This window comes from Anomaloglossus baeobatrachus, chromosome 2 (assembly GCF_048569485.1).
Source record: "Anomaloglossus baeobatrachus isolate aAnoBae1 chromosome 2, aAnoBae1.hap1, whole genome shotgun sequence".
Taxonomy (NCBI): Eukaryota; Metazoa; Chordata; class Amphibia; order Anura; family Aromobatidae; genus Anomaloglossus; species Anomaloglossus baeobatrachus.
Window position 1 is genome coordinate 63,958,877 of NC_134354.1, and position 18,840 is coordinate 63,977,716.

Sequence of the window (18,840 nt, forward strand, 5' to 3'; positions counted from 1 at the left end):
TTTTGGCACCACGACCAGGTCGGAGCAAAATGCGTATCTGATTCCTGAAGAGGAACAGGGATTACCGCTCTTTCCGCCTGCAGAAGAGCCTCGGCTCGGTCGGTGCGGTAGTTTGAAAACAAACTGACTCTCACTCACAGGCCCTTGACCTGCGGTAGGTAAATGCCGCTAAAGCGGGGGAGTCTGCCCCCCCGCGGTTGCGGAGTGAGAGGGCTGAAAATTATGAGGAAAAACACTTTGGTAGCGGGTCCTCCGGCTGCCTTCCCCGGGCGTGATTGAGCCCGCTAGGAATCTATGCCCTTCTGGGCTTTTTGAGTCGTCTTGGATAGTTGAATGATTTCATTCAACCCTTACCAACAGACTATCACTAGATAAAGGCAACCTGGTTAAGCACTTCGTTGGAAGCAGCCTCTGTTCCAATCTCTCAACTACTAGCCTCTGCGTAAAAACACGGAGTTGGCGGATGCCACTGACGTCCGGCTCGTAGAGTCTCGGACAGCAATAACAGCATGATTCGCCATGCCGACATTGCGAGTTAAAGACGCTGCTGGGACCGAGAGTACCTGTGACAGCGACCCCCTGCGCAATACTAGCTGAAATAGCTTGGAGTGCCTTCACGGCTGCGACTGCCGGAGCAACCGACCTGCCGATAGCTTCATAGACAGATTGCAACCAGAGGCCAATCTGCCTGTCAATGGCATTTTGAAGTGAAGTCCTATCCACCACTACAACTATAGATCTAGCTGCAAGCATGGAGATTGGGGATCCACATTTGGATACTGGGTCTAGCGCTTGACCACGTCAGGGGGGAGCGACACGTGTCTCATTAATACGGTCGGAGAAACGCTTATCGTGATAAGCGTGTCGTTTCTGGACTGCTTCTCTGGAGTCAGAGTGCTAAACAAGTACTCAATATACGCTTGAGATACTGAAATAGAGATTTCTCTTGCTGTGAAGCTGACCCCTCCACTGGAGGAGTTGAGGGAGAAATACCCAACCTTTCGTTGATGGACGCAATAAGATTATTCACTATAGCGTCACCATCCGGTGTATCCGGATTGAGAGCGGTCTCAGGATCAGAGTCCTGAACAGCTACGTCTGCCTCAACGTACAGAGAGTACTCCAGCTGGGACCTTGACCAGTGATGGAGTCGAGGGCTAATCCCAGCGAGCCCGCTTAGGCCATCTGGGACTGTCGACCGTGTCGGATGCCTGCTCTCTGGGATGCCTGGAATCACTCTGGCGCCTTGAGATGCTCCAAATCAGGGCGGCCAGGGTCATTGCAACCATATTGCCCACGGTCTGCTTGGGGTGCAAAGTCTGTAAGATGTCAGTCATAGTCACAGACAATATATCAGCGGAAAAACTGCAACTTCGTCCCTGTCTCTGGACAGAGATCACAGGTGGTTCTTTTGGCCACATATAGCAGAGACCCCGGTTGAGCAATTGCACGCACTGGGGGTCCTGGAACCGTATGACATGCAGTACAAGCAGCATAGAAAGCCCGTGCATTGGCAACTTGTCTTTTTCTGCTGTTGTTGTCTAGCTATCTAAGAGCCTAGCCGAGGATAGCGACCGTACAGTGAATAGTCATACAAGCATGAAGTACAAATAAACACTTCAGTACATGTAGTACACGCAGCATTGAAAACTTGTGGCTTGGCACATTTGCTCTTCTGCTGCTGTTGTCTATTTATCTAGGAGCATGAGACAAGGATAGCGACATACAGTGAATGTATAGCATACAAGCCTGACAGTAAACACTGCAGCCCATGCAATCCAAGCAGCATTGAAAGCTTGCGCGTTAGCACCCTAGCCTTTCTGCTGCTGTTGTCTATTTATCCAGGAACATTAGCCAAGGATAGCGACATACAGTGAATGTATAGCATACAAGCATGACAGTAAACACTGCAGCCCATGCAAGTCAAGCAGCATTGAAAACTTGTGCCGTAGCACCATTGCTCTACTGCTGCTTTTGTCTGTTTATCTGGGCGCATTAGCCAAGAATAGCGACATACAGTGAATGTATAGCATAACAATAAACCGTGCAGCACATGCAAGCGAAGCAGCATTGAAAACTTGTGCCGTAGCACCATTGCTCTACTGCTGCTTTTGTCTGTTTATCTGGGCGCATTAGCCAAGAATAGCGACATACAGTGAATCATAACAATAAACCGTGCAGCACATGCAAGCGAAGCAGCATTGAAAGCTTGTGCCTTAGCACAAATTGCTCTACTGCTGCTGTTGCCCAATCTGACAGTAAACACTGCAGCACATGCAAACGACGAAGCATTGAAAGCTTGTGCCTCAGCAGCATTGCTTATTTGCTGCTGTTGCCCAGAATAGCGACAGTGCAGTACAGTGCATAGCATATCAGCACACAGTCCAAAAGCCCACTTCAGCATTAGTGGTGTCAGTACTGCTTACCGCCCGCACAAGAGCGGGTGTGAGGTCGCCCAAAAACCTGTGACTGGTTCCGTTCTCCCAGAGTGGAAACCATAATGGCTGCCGGCTTCTCTTCCCCGTCCTGTGCAGAGGGGCGGGCCGTGGGCGAGCCCCAGCCAAGAGCGGGAACCCGGCGTCTCACTGTGTTCAGTGAGAGGGGGCTGGAGAATGCAAAGCAGACTCCAGCTCCCTGCGCTGAGCTTCTGTACAGCGTCCCGCCCCTCCTCTGACTGGCAGGGCTGGGGCGGGAACGAAACGAAAGCTAGGCCGCAAAGCCGGGGACTCGAGTAATAAGCGCGGCCGTCCTATGAGCACGGCCGACGCCGAAGTCCCCCGGCGCACCACAAGTCCCAGCCGCGCCACAATGTAAAAAACAATCAGCAGCGGCCGGCGCGGCCGTTTTCAATACATAAATTCACTCAGCAAAGCTGCAGTGAATAATAGCACCAGCGCTCCGCGCTGTTGTCCCCGGCGCACTAACACTCCCAGCAATGCTGGTGTGTGTGTGCGCGCTTGCCCGGGGACACAGAGTACCTTGATGTAGCAGGGCCCTGTCCCTGACGATACTCAGCTCCATATCCAGCAGGTTCTTTTGGGTCTGTGGATGGAGCTCGGTCTCTGTGCCTGGAGACCGGTAAGATCCCACTTCACCCAGAGCCCCTCATGGGGATGGGGAAGGAAAACAGCATGTGGGCTCCGGCCTCTGTACTAGCAATAAGTACCTCAACCTTACAACACCATCCACGGGTGAGAAGGGAGCATGCTGGGGGCCCTATATGGGCCCTCTTTTCTTCCATCCGACATAGTCAGCAGCTACTGCTGACTAAAATCTGTGGAGCTATGCATGGATGTCTGACCTCCTTCGCACACAAAGCTAAAACTGGAGAACCCGTGATGTCACGGGGGGGTATAGCCAGAAGGGGAGGGGCCTTGCACTTTTTAGTGTAGTGCTTTGTGTGGCCTCCGGAGGGCAGTAGCTATACCCCAATCGTCTGGGTCTCCCAATAGAGCGCTGAAGAAAACTGTCGCAGCATGCTGCAGGTAGAATCTGATTCAGTTTCACTCGCACCCATACAAGTCTATGGGGGCGGGAGAAACATCACGTTGCTCTCGCAGTACACCGATGTAATGCGAGAGCAGTGCGAGAATCGCTTGAGCTGACAATGGAGGAAATTGGGAGATAAATCCCTCCCTCCCCCTCCACGGCTGTGCTGTGATTGCAGGATCGCAGTATAGTCGGATGACACTCACGCAACACTAGGCTTATACTCCAGCAGAGCAGGAGTCGAGTGTTATGCGATGTGTCGCATTAATGCCCGTGTGTCCCCCCCCAGCCTAAAAATGATACCTGCATGCAGCTACTGGGAGAAAATTAACAGATATCTTCTCGGAAGCAACTCACTTCCAGTCATAGGAGCGTGCATGGAGAAATTACATCAATGTGCCGGGGAGTGATTACTGCTGCCGCTCAGTCTACTGAGCGAGGACTATAAGTGCTCCTACGTTCAAGCCCCCATGACTGGAAACAAGCGGCTCCAGGGATGATATAAGTTAATTTCCTCCCATTAGCCGCCCTTTCAGTAAGGCGGCCAGGCAGCACTGTTAAGCTATGTACCTTCAGCAGGTTAATGGTGATTTTTGCATATGACAAGTTCCCCTTAGCCTCGTGGCAGTCTATCTACATATTGATGAGTTCATGTGTTATAATGACCTTGTATTAAATGCTGCTCCCCATCATTGATGTACATCAGGCAGTAGGCACTGGCATTTCTGTAACCACCAAAGGAATCGCGCTCCAGCTCCTCCCACGATGATTTCGTCACTGAGATATCGTTGTATTTCATCCATCGCTTTTCATTATGATCAAATATATACGCCCAATAATGGCCGGCATTCGCTTGTCCTTCGTGAACCAATACAGCGTGTAACCGATACGGGACCTAAGATATAAAATATTTCACAGACCATTTTGGCTGAATAGAATACGAGAACACAAGTATACAATCGACCATATGTGTCTGCCATCGCATTGATGATAAAGGACTCAAACGTTGCGAATTATACCCTAAATGGGGCATGGTGAGATGGTCCTCAGAGGGACACATGAGTCTAGACATCAAAGGTTTCTCAGGGGTAGAAGCTAAAAACTCCAATAATAGCAAAACTTTGGATCAACTCTGAGCTACGCCCAAATGTTGTGCATTTTCAAAACTTTTACCACTTTTTTGGGGTTTAAGAGATTTGATGAATCGGGGCCTAAATCTTCATGAGAACTGTTCTACTGTACAAAGTTTGAGAGACGTTAATAGGTTGTCCACTACTTTTACCCTGATGGCCTATCCTTAGGATAGGTCATTAATGTCTGCTTGGCCAGGGTCCGACACCCCCACCAATCAACTGCGGTCTGTTCTGGTGGCGGTCAGTCCTGGGGCTGCCCCGTCCCCTGATAGTGACAGCACATCCGCCTCCCATTCAGATCAATAGGAGGTGGGTGTGCAGTAAAAGTAGTGGACAACCCTTTAACAAGACGACATCTTTATTGCTCAGCTCAGACTTTCACCTGACCGCAGACCAATGCGTCTCCTTGGTAAATCAGCAATGTACCCTTAATGTAACATATCAGATGGTGGGCTATAGAAGCTGTACAGGGCTTGTGGCTGGATACACGAGTATACAAAAGGATATACCTTTTTTTTTTTTAGCTTACAAGACACACTTTTACGCCTGAAAATTTGGGAAGAAAATGAGGGATGTGTCTTATAACCCGAACATAGCTTACCGGGAGGTGGTGGATAGGGGTAGCGGGCGGCAGAGGCAATGCTGCGGGCTGCTGGCGCTGTGCTGGGGGCCGCTGTGCTGTGAGCGGTGAGGCAGGGAATCGGTACATGCTCAGATAGTGCTCTTGGCTCAAGAACTCATCTGCGTATGCGCCGCCTCCAGCCCAGCAGCGGACCTAAGGAAAATGGTGCAGGCGCAGATGGAGCTCTCAGCATGTCATTGAGCCAAAAGCTCAATCTGTCCACGTGCCACATCCGGGTGTCATTTATTTGAAGCACACACCACTGACCTAAGGATGGCCCCTGCCTCACCTAACTGCCCCCAGCACAGTGACCGCAGCCAACAGCAGTTTCTGGATCTTGCCTGCCTCAAGCAGCCCGCAGCGAGCATCTGGGACACCCGCCGCACTGCCCCTGCCTCCTGTGACCCCGCTTCACCACCACTGACGCCCAGCCTCCGATAAGACACCACCGGATTCGAAGACAGACCCAGTTTTCTTTTACCTTTTTTTCCTCTAAATTTGGGGTGTATGTTCAAATCCGGTGTGTCTTATAAACCAAGAAACACAGTAATAAAAAAAACAAAAAAAAAAAACAATCTAGAAACAGAACATGATAAGTGTGAACAGGTGCCAGCTGCTATAACTACATGAAACACAGCCCCAAAACTCCCTAAGAGTCCCCTTATTTTTCTAAGTATATTTCATATACCAGTAATGCATTTTATAATTCATATATTCAATGTTTGCATAGGTCTTAGCGCTTACGTAGGATATAACTACTTACATGTGTCATCAGCTTGTCCGAATACATAAGCTCTATGGTCCGGTGGATTCTACCTATGCTGTCCTGCAAGTCTGAAAGCACAATGTGAACACATGAAGAAAGCCGACATACAGGTCATATATGTATAATAAAGCTGCAGTCAGTGTATATTGTGGTCTCATTACTAGCGCACACTATTTATCGCTCATGAAAGGGTGGGGGGACGACCGTGCCGCCTCTGGGGGAGAGGGGAGGGGACGACCGTGCCGCCTCTGGGGGAGAGGGGAGGGGACGACCGTGCCGCCTCTGGGGGAGAGGGGAGGGGGGGGACCGTGCCGCCTCTGGGGGAGAGGGGAGGGGGGGACCGTGCCGCCTCTGGGGGAGAGGGGAGGGGGGGACCGTGCCGCCTCTGGGGGAGAGGGGAGGGGGGGACCGTGCCGCCTCTGGGGGAGAGGGGAGGGGGGGACCGTGCCGCCTCTGGGGGAGAGGGGAGGGGGGGGACCGTGCCGCCTCTGGGGGAGAGGGGAGGGGGGGACCGTGCCGCCTCTGGGGGAGAGGGGAGGGGGGGACCGTGCCGCCTCTGGGGGAGAGGGGAGGGGGGGACCGTGCCGCCTCTGGGGGAGAGGGGAGGGGGGGACCGTGCCGCCTCTGGGGGAGAGGGGAGGGGGGGACCGTGCCGCCTCTGGGGGAGAGGGGAGGGGGGGACCGTGCCGCCTCTGGGGGAGAGGGGAGGGGGGGACCGTGCCGCCTCTGGGGGAGAGGGGAGGGGGGGACCGTGCCGCCTCTGGGGGAGGGGGGGGGGGGACCGTACCGCCCCGTGTGGGTAGAGCCCTGGGCTACATCAGCTGGAAGATGATCCCGCAGGGGCCGCAAGTGTGCCATGGTTTTTCTGTTCATGTCACACTACTTATCTCTTTTTTTCCTCTTTGAGGGTTGAATACTTTTGTAAGTCAACATTCTTTTTAGGATCAGGTTTTAGTTATCTAATTAATATCAAACGTCTTCTCCATTTTCTTGCGGTTTCACAAAAAGCAGGAGAAATCAGTAGCGGTCGGATAGCGCAGATATCTTAGGGTTAAAAAAAAAGAGAATTTTGTTACTTACCGTAAATTCTTTTTCTTATAGTTCCGTCATGGGAGACCCAAACCATGGGTGTATAGCTTCTGCCTCCGGAGGACACACAAAGTACTACACTCAAACGTGTAGCTCCTCCCTCCTAGCATATACACCCCCTGCTAGCCAGTCCTAGCCAGTTTAGTGCAAAAGCTGAAGGAGGACATCCACCCACAAGTAGAGACAGAGTAAAACCCGGAACAACCGGAACCTCTGTCTGCAACAACAACAGCCGGTGAAGACACACGGAACAAGAAACCTGCCAACAGGCAATAGGGAGGGTGCTGGGTCTCCCATGACGGAACTATAAGAAAAAGAATTTACGGTAAGTAACAAAATTCTCTTTTTCTTTATCGTTCCTATGGGAGACCCAAACCATGGGACGTTATAAAGCAGTCCATGGGTGGGAATAAACAGACAAACTGAGAAGTAGGCGAAACCTAACTTCACAAATGGGCGACAGCCGCCTGAAAAAAGCGTCTGCCCAAGCCCGCGTCTGCCGAAGCATGAGCCTGCATTGGGTAGTGCTTCGAAAGGTATGCAGACTAATCCAAGTGGCAGTCTGACAGACCTGGTGAGCCGTAGCCTGGTGCTTGAAAGCCCAAGAGGCACCGACAGCTCTGGTCAAGTGTGCCCTGATCCCAGGCGGGGAAGGCACTTGAGTACACTGGTAGGCATCAGAAATGGCCGACCTAAGACGAACCAGGGTCGGCGTAGATGCCGAGAGACCGCTACGCTGACTAGTGGTCAGCACCAGAGAGAGGTGCACCGCCTAATAACAGCGGTGCGAGACACAAAGATCCGGAGCGCCCGCACCAGATCCAGGATATGCAACGCTTTTTCAAAGCGATGAACAGGAGCCGGACAAAAGGAAGGCAGGGAAAATGCCCCGGTTAAGGTGGAAGCAGGAACCACCTTAGGGAGAAAGTCCGGAGTCGGACGGAGACCACCTTGTCTTGATGAAAAACCAAAAAAGGGGGTGACTCAGAAGAGAGTGCAGCCAAAACAGAGACTCTCTTGAGGGAAATTATGGCCACTAGAAAGACCACTTTCTGTGAAAAACGAAATAAAGAAACCTCCCTGAGAGGCTCAAAGGGGGGTTTCCGGAAACCGTGAGGACCGGATTAAGGTCCCAGGGCTCCATAGGCCGCCGGTAAGGCGGAATAATGTGAGATGCGCCCTTGAAGGAGCACACCTGAGCCAGCCGGATGATACGCCGCTGGCACACACTGACAGAGCCAAGAGCTGTCCCTTAAAGAGGGATAGTCCTAAGCTGTAGACCGGACTGTAGAAGGGACAGGAGGGTCGGCAAGGCCAAAAGGCCAAGGACACTTCGGAGCTCGAGTCATAGTGGAGATGACTTCAGGAGGGATACCAGAAGTCGTCAAAATCCAGGACTCAAGAGCCACGCCGTCAATCTGAGAATCCAGAATTCTGGCGGAAAAAAACGGACCCTTTGAGAGAAGGTCTGGACGGTCCGGAAGATGCCATGGCAACACTACGGACAGATGGAGCAGGTCAGGGTACTAAGCTTGCCTGGGCCAGTCTGGAGTATGAGAATGACCCGACGGCCCTCCTTACTGATCTTGCGCAGGATTCTGGGCAAGAGCTAGAGGGTGAAACACGTAAGACAGACGAAGCTGGGACCAAACATGCACCAGTGCGTCTGCCGCAGAAACCTGAGGATCGTGGACCGCGGAAGGACAGCTGAGATAATCTGCCTCGCAGTCTTCACGTCTGGGATATGGGCTGCGGATATGGTGGACTAGGAGTCCTTCGTCCACTGAAGAATGCGTTGAGCCTCCAACATTACCAGGCGGCTGAGTGTGGCGCCCTGGAGGTTGATGTAGTTAAACGCTGTTACGTCGTCTGACTGGATTCGAATGTGCCCAGCCGCCAACAGATGGTGAAAGGCTTAGAGAGCTAGAAACACAGCTCTGATTTCCAGCACATTGATCCAGAGGGCTGAGTCGGACAGAGTCCAAGCGCCCTGCGCTCCGTGGTGGAGAAACACTGCTCCCCAGTCGGATGGACTAGTATCCTGGTGAGGATCACCCGGGACGAGGCCAGGAAGGAGCGTCCCTGAGACAGAGTGGCCGAAGCCACCACTGAAACGAGCCCCTGGTCTGTGGCGAAGCCACCACCCCATGGAAAGAGGAAGTTCGCTTGTTCCAACAGCGGAAAATGTCCAGCCTCCGAGGAGGAGAAACTGGGCAAGGGAATCGCTTCCATTGACGCCACCATATGATCCAGTACCTGTATTTGGTGCCTGATGGAACGACGTCGACCGCCAGCAGAGGGACTACTGTTTGACTAAGGGCAGCTTCACAAGTGCCGACAGAGTCTCGAATTGCGTCCCTGGGTACGTGAACTTCTGGTTCGAAGTCAGAGTGGTCTTGGACAGAATGACAAGCCACCCGAATTGGTTAGCGTGGCGAGAGTGAGCGAGGCACTCTGCTAAGAGTCTGCACTGGATGAAGCCCCGACAAGAAGGCCGTTCAGGGCAAAAGATCACTGCCAACCTCTAGGGGTGCAGGACCCTAATCACAGCTGCCCCAACCTTGAGAGTACTCGAGGGGCCGTGGCTAACTCCAAGGGAAGAGCCACGAATTGGACCACTCCGATTGCAAAACGTAGCCAACGCTGGTGAGAAGCTGCGATTGGCACATGCAGATAGACATCTCTGATGTCGATGGATGCTAGGGAATGTCTTTGGGTTATCAATTGATCCGGTGAAAATACCCGGAACAAGACCGAGACTCCATGTGAAAACGCCGCACCTGAACATGCTTGAAAAGCTTGAGATCCAGGTCGGAAGTACCTGCCCTCTACGGAGACTAGGAATAGATTTAAGCAGAATCTCAGAACCGTTCCCAATTGGGAACCGGTACAATTACTCCATTGGCCTGCAAGAACGCCACGGCCTGTGAGAAGGCGGCGGCCTTGGAACAGGGGGGAGTTGACAGAAAAAAATCTGTTTGGCGGGTGGATAGAAATCTATCCTGTAGCCATGGAGAAGTAATCCCGCCCCCACTGATCGGAGACGTGTTAAAATCATACGTCGCCAAAGTGGAAGAGCCTGCCACCGACCAAGGACGTTGCTGGCGTGGCCAGATAGCCCGGAGGAAGCTGACTTAGTGGCAGCATCTCCTGCGGTTTCTGAAGACGCGGCTTCGAGCGCCATTTGGGTTTTACAATCCTTGGCCGAACTAGTGGACGAGGCCGAGGGCTTAGAAAACGCTCAGATGGAGGAACGCAAGAACGAAAACCTCCGCTGATTCCTGCCCTGGACAGGTTTCCTGATTTGGGATTGTGGCATGGAAGAACTCTTCCCGCCAAAAGCTTCCTTAACAATTTCATCCAGTTGTTTTCGAAAGACTGGTCCCAACAAAAGGGAGCCCAGCAAGGAACTTCTATAGAAGCATCTGCCTTCCACTTCCGAAGCCACAGGAGCCTGCGGATAGCGAGGAAAGTAGCCGAGGCCACCGCGGTGCGGTGAGAGTCTCCAGCATGGCAGACATGGCATAGGATGAAAAGGCTGAATCTGGAAGTTCAGCCAACCATTTCGGGCATAGAGTCCCTGTGAGGGAACGCATCTCCTCTAGAGAAGCAGAGGAGGCTACGAAAGCCCGCACTGCTATAAAGCTGAGGAGAACGAAGCTCCTGCCGCCCCTAAACAGATTTGGCCAGAAGGACAACCTGGTGGACAGCAAAACTATAAATGAGGAGCCATCAGCCACTGATATAACGGCCCGGGCTGAGCCACCCTTGGTGAATGAGCCCACTCCTTAACCCCACTGGTGGAAAGGGAAACAGTCATCAGAACCACGCTTCATGGGAAGCGTCTGTCAGAGCAGACTCTGGGCTTGGTCACAGAGGCCTGAAAAACTGGAGTGGTTAAGGAACACACTCCTTGTTCTCTTAGGCAAGGTAACTCCGGCGGATTAAGGTCCAGTACAAAAGTAATGTACAGTGGGATCCCTATAGAGGTGCCGTCAGCCACTGATACAACTATCCGGGCTGAAAGTCTAGACACCGGAGGGACCACCCTTGGCAAATTAGCTCACTCCTTGACCACCACTGGTGGGAGGGAGATACAGTCATCAGAACTCCGCTTTGGGGTCTGACAGGACAGGCTGTGGGCCTGGACACAGTGGGCTGAAAACTAGAGTGGTAAGGAACACACTCCTTGTTCTGTTTATTCGGTATACTGATGCCTTTCTGCCAGCGGGGAGTGCTCCCCTGATACAGGCGGATGGAGGTCCAGTACAAGTATAATGGACGCAATCCCATCATTAGCATCTGCGTCACCTTCGGACAGATCAATGGTACATAAAGTAGCGTCCGAGCCCCTGGTAGGGACATCCTCCTCGTCCAGTGAGTCAGCTCGTGAATCAGAGCTGCGGGACGGGGAAGGACAGGGGACCCTGCGTCTCCATTTTAGGAGGACAGGGTCTGAGACCAGAAGGAGAGTCCTCCGTGAGCTTTGCTGAGCGAGTAGCAGCAGAAACACCCTGAGAAGGGGGCTAATGCATGCTCCGCAGAGTCCGGGACGGTCATCCCCTGGAAAGAGCGGATTCTGCCCAAACCGGGGGTTCAGCCACCGAAGCCGGAGCAGCTGGAGGGACCACTGATGAGCCTCCAGGCTGACTCTGCGTCTCCTGTGTTTATGTGCTCGGTACCGGCCGTACGAGTCCTCATACAGTGCAAATTAAAAACAGCCCTGCAGCCTTGCTCTGATGTGAGACATGCTGCAGAGGTGGGGGCTCTGACCAGAGTGGCCCCCAGCAGAGTATATAACAGATAAAATAAGCAGCTGCACAAACCGGAGGTTGTGGCTGCTAGGCCGTTTAATAGACATTTTTGTGCCCCCAGTCCCTCAGCCCAGGCCCCCACTTGTCACAATGTGGAATCTCTGTGCCTATGCAGGCACAGAGAACGCTGAGAAAATGGCGACCGGAGCGAGGAGAGGGGGCGGGGCCTACTCTGAGAGCGGCAAATGAGGTATACAGGGGAGGGAATCCTTCCTCAGTGAGGAGTGTCCCTTCCCTGTGCTGCACAGCCGCTGGGCGGAGCCATCCTGTCTCTCTGCGTGACTGACAAGCAGAGGCAGTGGAAACCGAAACTAGGCCTCAGGTGAAGCCGGGGCCTAGATTTAAACATGCGGCCGGCGTGCAGGCACCATCGGCGCGGTTCTCCAGTGAAAACTGGAGAACCGGCCGGAAATGTTAACACAAGCATAAAACACACTCTCCCCACAAAATAAAGTATAAAGGACCCCTGGAAAGACCACTTTCTGTGGTAATAACGTCTCATGTACTTAGCTTGTGAGACGCAGGTGCCAGGTCCCTGGGGGATGAGCGCTCCGTCCAACAGGATCCTGAACAGGGCTGTGGATGGAGACCGGTCTCCTGCAAAGCAGTGAGAACCGTGTTGGCTCCCACTTCAAACCAGAGCCTCTCAGAGGGTGTTGAAGGAGCGCGGCATGTGAAGGCTCTAGCCTTGGAAAATCAACCTTAACAGCACCGCCGACACAGTGGGGTGAGAAGGGACATGCCGGGAGTCCAGACTGGACCCGCTTTTCTTCCAAATCTTTGATCCAAAGAAAAAAATCAAAAATCAGAGAATGCATGTGTGTGTGACCTCCTGAAACACAAAGCATTGAACTGGCTAGGACTGGCTAGCAGGGGGTGTATATGCTAGGAGGGAGAAGCTACACGTTTGAGTGTAGTACTTTGTGTGTCCTCCGGAGGCAGAAGCTATACACCCATGGTTTGGGTCTCCCATAGGAACGATAAAGAAAAAGTCCCCAAAGGCTCGGGCAGAGATAATCCATCTTGTTTGCCCTTTGTTTACCCTGAAAAGCCTATGACATATGATATTTGTTAAAGTAACGGCCCTTGTACCTCTCGTATCAGTTTCCACTTCTGTCCTCCACCGATGCAAACATCCCTCTAGTACGGTCAGCTCCTCGTCCGTTATGTGCCGCGGGGCGGGGTGCATAGGTAAGTCCGGAGGGATTCGGGACTGCGTGAATGGTTTGTGAATGACACTGCGCTGGTTTGCTTGGGTCTCCCCGGATGAAGACGACCCCTGATGCTCCATTGTGCTGGAAGGATGGAAATGGTTAATGACAGGGAGCCCATTCACTACTACGATGTGTCCAATAAGATAATGGACGGCAAATTAAAAAAAAAAAAAAAAAAAAAATGGAAAGGGGCTTCATACACATCAATAGTGAGAGCATTAACAGTATAGGAGCCACTTGGGCCCCTTCCTATTAACCGGCATGGACTCAATATGCAGAATCCGCATATTGAACTATTACTGGTGATCAGAGGCGTAATAAAGCTGGTGAGCCCCAAAGAAAAATCTCCCACAGGGGCCCCAACTTTCAGATGCCTTTATTAATATCGGATGTCTTCTATCGGTCAAATAGACCTTTTGGGCCCCCCTTAAGCTCAAGGCCCCCGATGCAGCTGGAGTCTCTGCACCCACTAAAGTTATGTCTCACCGAGCCATGGTCTAATATGAGCTACCATTAAGAACTGGAATTAAGTACCCCAACCCCATTTTGGGTCCTGTAAGCTGCTATTGACATTACCAAGGGCTACAAAGTCACCGAACACTAAGGCTTTGTGCGCACGGTGCAGTTTTTGATGTGTTTTTTGGTGCAGTTTGTGCTTCCAATAGTCTATCCTCATGCCAGAAAAGACCATGTAAATTCAGAAATGCTGAACGCACGTTGCTTATTTTTTCCCTGCAGTTTTGAGGGCAAAAAAATTGCAGCATGTCAATTGTTGGTGTGTTTTTTTTCAGCTATTGATTTTACAAAACAAATAAAATATGCACCAAAAAAATACATGCGTTTTTGGTGCATTTTTCCTGCCACAAGGTGCATTTTTTGGTGCAGAAAATTCCTGCACTAAAATGTCAGCGTGCGCCTAAAAGGGTTTTCTGGAGCCGTTCACTTCTTTATCAGGAGCCAGATGGCGCTGATTATGAGGTTACATCTATACAAGTGTGCACGAGCAGCAGGTGTCATGGATGTGCCCTGATAAATAGGACAGGTCCACAGTGCCCGACGACAGCACAAATCCCTGTATGTGCAAATCACACATTATCTGCACCTAGTCTCCGGATAGAGGTGACCAGGGACAGAAAAAGCCCTTTAACGTCAGTTATAGGTAAAGACAGTGAATGAGGCCGTGCACAGAGTCACCAGGAATCTGGGCAAGATGAGCAATGGTGCTCTATAAATAATAATCAAAAAGTGTATGTATTAGGCCGGGGCCACACGGGGCACTAATGCGATCCTTGCATGACACTCGGCTCACACCGGCAGCACAGCAGGAGCAGAGTGTCATGCGAGTGTCCCTGCGACTGAGTCCTATCATGCGAGTGTCCCTGCGACTGAGTCCTATCATGCGAGTGTCCCTGCGACTGAGTCCTATCATGCGAGTGTCCCTGCGACTGAGTCCTATCATGCGAGTGTTCTTGCGACTGAGTCCTATCATGCGAGTGTCCCTGCGACTGAGTCCTATCATGCGAGTGTCCCTGCGACTGAGTCCTATCATGCGAGTGTCCCTGCGACTGAGTCCTATCATGCGAGTGTCCCTGCGACTGAGTCCTATCATGCGAGTGTCCCTGCGACTGAGTCCTATCATGCGAGTGTCCCTGCGACTGAGTCCTATGATGCGAGTGTCCCTGCGACTGAGGAGGGGCGGGCCGGCGCTGAGGAGGGGCGGGAGGGATTTATCTCCCTCTCTCCTCCGTAGCCGGCTATTGCCATTCTCGCCCTGCACTCACATTACACAGGTGTACCGCGAGGGCAGTGCGATTTTTCTCTCGCCCCATAGACTTTAATGGGTGCTCGAGAAAGAGTCTCGCATTACACCCGCAGCATGTTGCGATTGTTTTCTCGGTCCAATTAGGGCTTAGAAAGAAGGGAATTTTGTTTACTTACCGTAAATTCCTTTTCTTCTAGCTCCAATTGGGAGACCCAGACAGTGGGTGTATAGCTACTGCCTCTGGAGGCCGCACAAAGAACTACACTTAAAAGTGTAAGGCCCCTCCCCTTCTGGCTATACACCCTCCCGTAGGAGTACGGATTCCTCAGTTTTAGTACCAAAGCAAGAAGGAGGAAAGCCAATAACAGTTTCAAAAACAAATTCAATCCGATAACAAGATCGGAGAACTTAAGAAACAACATGAACAACATGTGCACCCGAAAAACGAAACCCTAAGAACAAATAGGGCGGGTGCTGGGTCTCCCAATTGGAGCTAGAAGAAAAGGAATTTACGGTAAGTAAACAAAATTCCCTTCTTCTTTTTCGCTCCTAATTGGGAGACCCAGACAGTGGGACGTCCAAAAGCAGTCCCTGGGTGGGTAAAAAGATACCACATGAACGGGCTGTCAGACAGCCTCTTCCTACAGGTGGGCCACCGCCGCCTGAAGGACCTGTCTACCTAGGCTGGCATCTGCCGAAGCGTAGGTATGCACTTGATAGTGTTTGGTAAACGTGTGCAGACTCGACCAGGTAGCCGCCTGGCACACTTGCTGAGCCGTAGCCTGATGCCGCAATGCCCAGGACGCACCCACGGCTCTGGTAGAATGGGCCTTCAGTCCAGATGGAATCGGAAGCCCAGCAGAACGGTATGTGTGAAGAATTGGTTCCTTGATCCACCGCGCCAGGGTGGATTTGGAAGCTTGCGATCCCTTATGCTGACCAGCGACTAGGACAAAGAGCGCATCAGAACGGCGTAGAGACGCCGTGCGAGAAATGTAAATCCTGAGTGCTCTCACCAGGTCCAACAGATGTAAACCCTTTTCAAATTGGTGAACTGGATGCGGACACAAAGATGGCAAAGTGATATCCTGATTGAGATGAAAGGAAGAAACCACCTTGGGAGAAAACTCTGGAATTGGACGCAGTACTACCTTGTCTTGGTGAAACACCAGGAAGGGAGATTTGCAAGATAACGCCGCTAGCTCGGACACTCTTCGAAGAGACGTGACCGCCACAAGAAAAACTACCTTTTGTGAAAGCCGAGAAAGGGGAACCTCTTTCAAAGGCTCGAAAGGCGGCTTCTGGAGAGCAATGAGAACCTTGTTCAGATCCCAGGGTTCCAATGGCCGTCTGTAAGGAGGAACGATATGACAAACTCCTTGGAGAAACGTGCGTACTTTAGAAAGCCGTGCCAAGCGCTTCTGAAAGAATACGGATAGCGCGGAGACTTGACCCTTAAGCGAGCTAAGCGACAAACCTTTTTCCAACCCAGACTGCAGGAAGGAAAGAAAAATTGGCAATGCAAATGGCCAGGGAGAAAACCCTTGAGCCAAGCACCACGCTAAGAATATCTTCCACGTCCTGTGATAGATCTTAGCTGAGGATGGTTTTCTAGCCTGTCTCATTGTGGCAACAACTTCATGAGATAAACCTGAGGCCGCTAGGATCCAGGACTCAATGGCCACACAGTCAGGTTCAGGGCCGCAGAATTCAGATGGAAAAACGGCCCTTGAGACAGCAAATCTGGACGGTTTGGTAGTGTCCACGGTTGGCCTACCGTGAGATGCCACAGATCCGGGTACCACGACCTTCTTGGCCAATCTGGAGCGACGAGTATGGCTCGATGGCAGTCGGACTTGATTTTCCGGAGAACTCTGGGTAACAATGCTAGAGGTGGGAACACATAGGGGAGTCGGAATTGCGACCAATCCTGAACCAAGGCGTCTGCCGCCAGCGCTCGGTGATCGTGAGACCGTGCCATGAAAACTGGGACCTTGTTGTTGTGCCGTGACGCCATCAGATCGACGTCCGGCGTCCCCCAGCGGCAACAGATCTGCTGAAACACGTCCGGGTGAAGGGACCATTCTCCTGCGTCCATGCCCTGGCGACTGAGAAAGTCTGCTTCCCAGTTTTCCACGCCTGGGATGTGAACTGCGGATATGGTGGACGCTCTGCTTTCCACCCACGTCAAAATCCGCTGGACTTCTTGAAAAGCTTGGCGACTGCGTGTTCCCCCTTGGTGGTTGATGTACGCCACCGCCGTGGAATTGTCCGACTGAATCCGAATCTGCTTGCCTTCCAGCCATTGTTGGAAGGCTCGCAGGGCAAGATAGATTGCTCTGATTTCCAGAACATTGATCTGCAGGGTGGACTCTTCCTGAGTCCACGTCCCCTGAGCCCTGTGGTGGAGAAACACCGCTCCCCACCCTGATAAGCTCGCATCCGTCGTGACCACTGCCCAGGACGGGGGAAGGAACGACTTTCCCTGTGACAATGAGGTGGGGAGAAGCCACCAACGCAGAGAGTCCTTGGCAGTCTGAGAGAGGGAGACAGTCCTGTCGAGGGACGTCGATTTCCCATCCCATTGGCGTAGAATGTCCCATTGTAGAGGGCGCAGATGAAACTGCGCGAACGGGACTGCCTCCATTGCTGCTACCATCTTTCCTAGGAAATGCATGAGGCGCCTCAGTGAGTGCGACTGGCTCTGAAGGAGAGATTGCACTCCAGCCCGTAGCGAGCACTGCTTGTCCAGTGGAAGCCTCACTATCGCTGAGAGAGTATGAAACTCCATGCCAAGATAAGTCAGAGATTGGGTCGGGGTTAGATGAGACTTTGGAAAGTTGATAATCCACCCGAAACTCTGGAGAGTGTCTAGTGCCACCTTCAGACTGTGTTGGCATGCCTCTTGAGAGGGTGCCTTTATAAGCAGGTCGTCTAGATACGGGATGACCGAGTGACCCTGCGAGTGCAGAACAGCTACTACTGCTGCCATGACTTTGGTGAAGACCCGGGGGGCTGTTGCCAGACCGAAAGGTAACGCTACGAACTGTAGGTGTTCGTCGTGTATGACGAAGCGTAGGAAACGCTGATGCTCTGGTGCAATCGGCACGTGGAGATACGCATCTTTGATATCTATTGATGCTAGAAAATCTCCTTGAGACATTGAGGCTATGACGGAGCGTAGGGATTCCATCCGGAACCTCCTGACTTTTACGTGTCTGTTGAGCAACTTTAGATCCAGGACGGGTCGATACGATCCGTCCTTTTTTGGGACCACAAACAGATTGGAGTAAAAACCGTGACCTTGTTCCTGAAGAGGGACGGAGGTCACCACTCCTTCCGCCTTTAGAGCGGCCACCGCCTGCAACAGAGCATCGGCTCGGTCTGGTGGTGGAGAAGTTCTGAAGAAACGAGTTGGCGGACGAGAACTGAACTCTATCCTGTACCCGTGAGACAGAATATCCCTCACCCAACGGTCTTTGACGCGTGACAGCCAAATGTCGCCAAAGTGGGAAAGCCTCCCACCGACCGCGGGTGTGGGAATCGGAGACCGCAAGTCAGGAGGACGCCGTCTTGGCAACGGTTCCTCCGGCTGTCCTTTTTGGGCGTGACTGAGACCTCCAAGAATCTGAGCGTCTCTGGTCTTTTTGAGTCTTTTTTGACGAGGCGAATTGGGACCTGCCCGGTCCTCGAAAGGACCGATAACCAGACTGACCCCTCCTCTGTTGGGGTTTGTTTTGTCTGTGTTGCGGTAAGGATGAGTCCTTACCCTTGGAGTGTTTGATGATTTCATCCAAACGCTCTCCAAACAATCGGTCACGAGAAAAAGGCAAATTGGTTAAGCACTTCTTGGAATGAGAATCTGCTTTCCAATGTCTCAACCACAGGGCCCTACGCAAAACAACGGAGTTGGCTGACGCCACTGCCGTGCGGCTTGTAGCGTCAAGAACA

The 18,840-nt window shown here is 52.2% G+C and overlaps 1 protein-coding gene across 2 annotated transcripts in view; it reads right to left on the reverse strand.

The window, feature by feature from the left end:
* USP25 (ubiquitin specific peptidase 25) overlaps positions 1 to 18,840 on the reverse strand; it is a 274,636-nt gene that overhangs the window by 114,480 nt on the left and 141,316 nt on the right. For both annotated transcript variants that reach the window (XM_075335070.1, XM_075335071.1), the window contains exons 14-16: positions 13,006 to 13,208; positions 6,008 to 6,078; positions 4,156 to 4,384 (exon numbers count right to left, since the gene is read on the reverse strand). In XM_075335070.1, the coding sequence (XP_075191185.1) occupies positions 4,156 to 4,384; positions 6,008 to 6,078; positions 13,006 to 13,208 (503 nt within the window). The remainder of the gene's footprint in view (positions 1 to 4,155; positions 4,385 to 6,007; positions 6,079 to 13,005; positions 13,209 to 18,840) is intronic.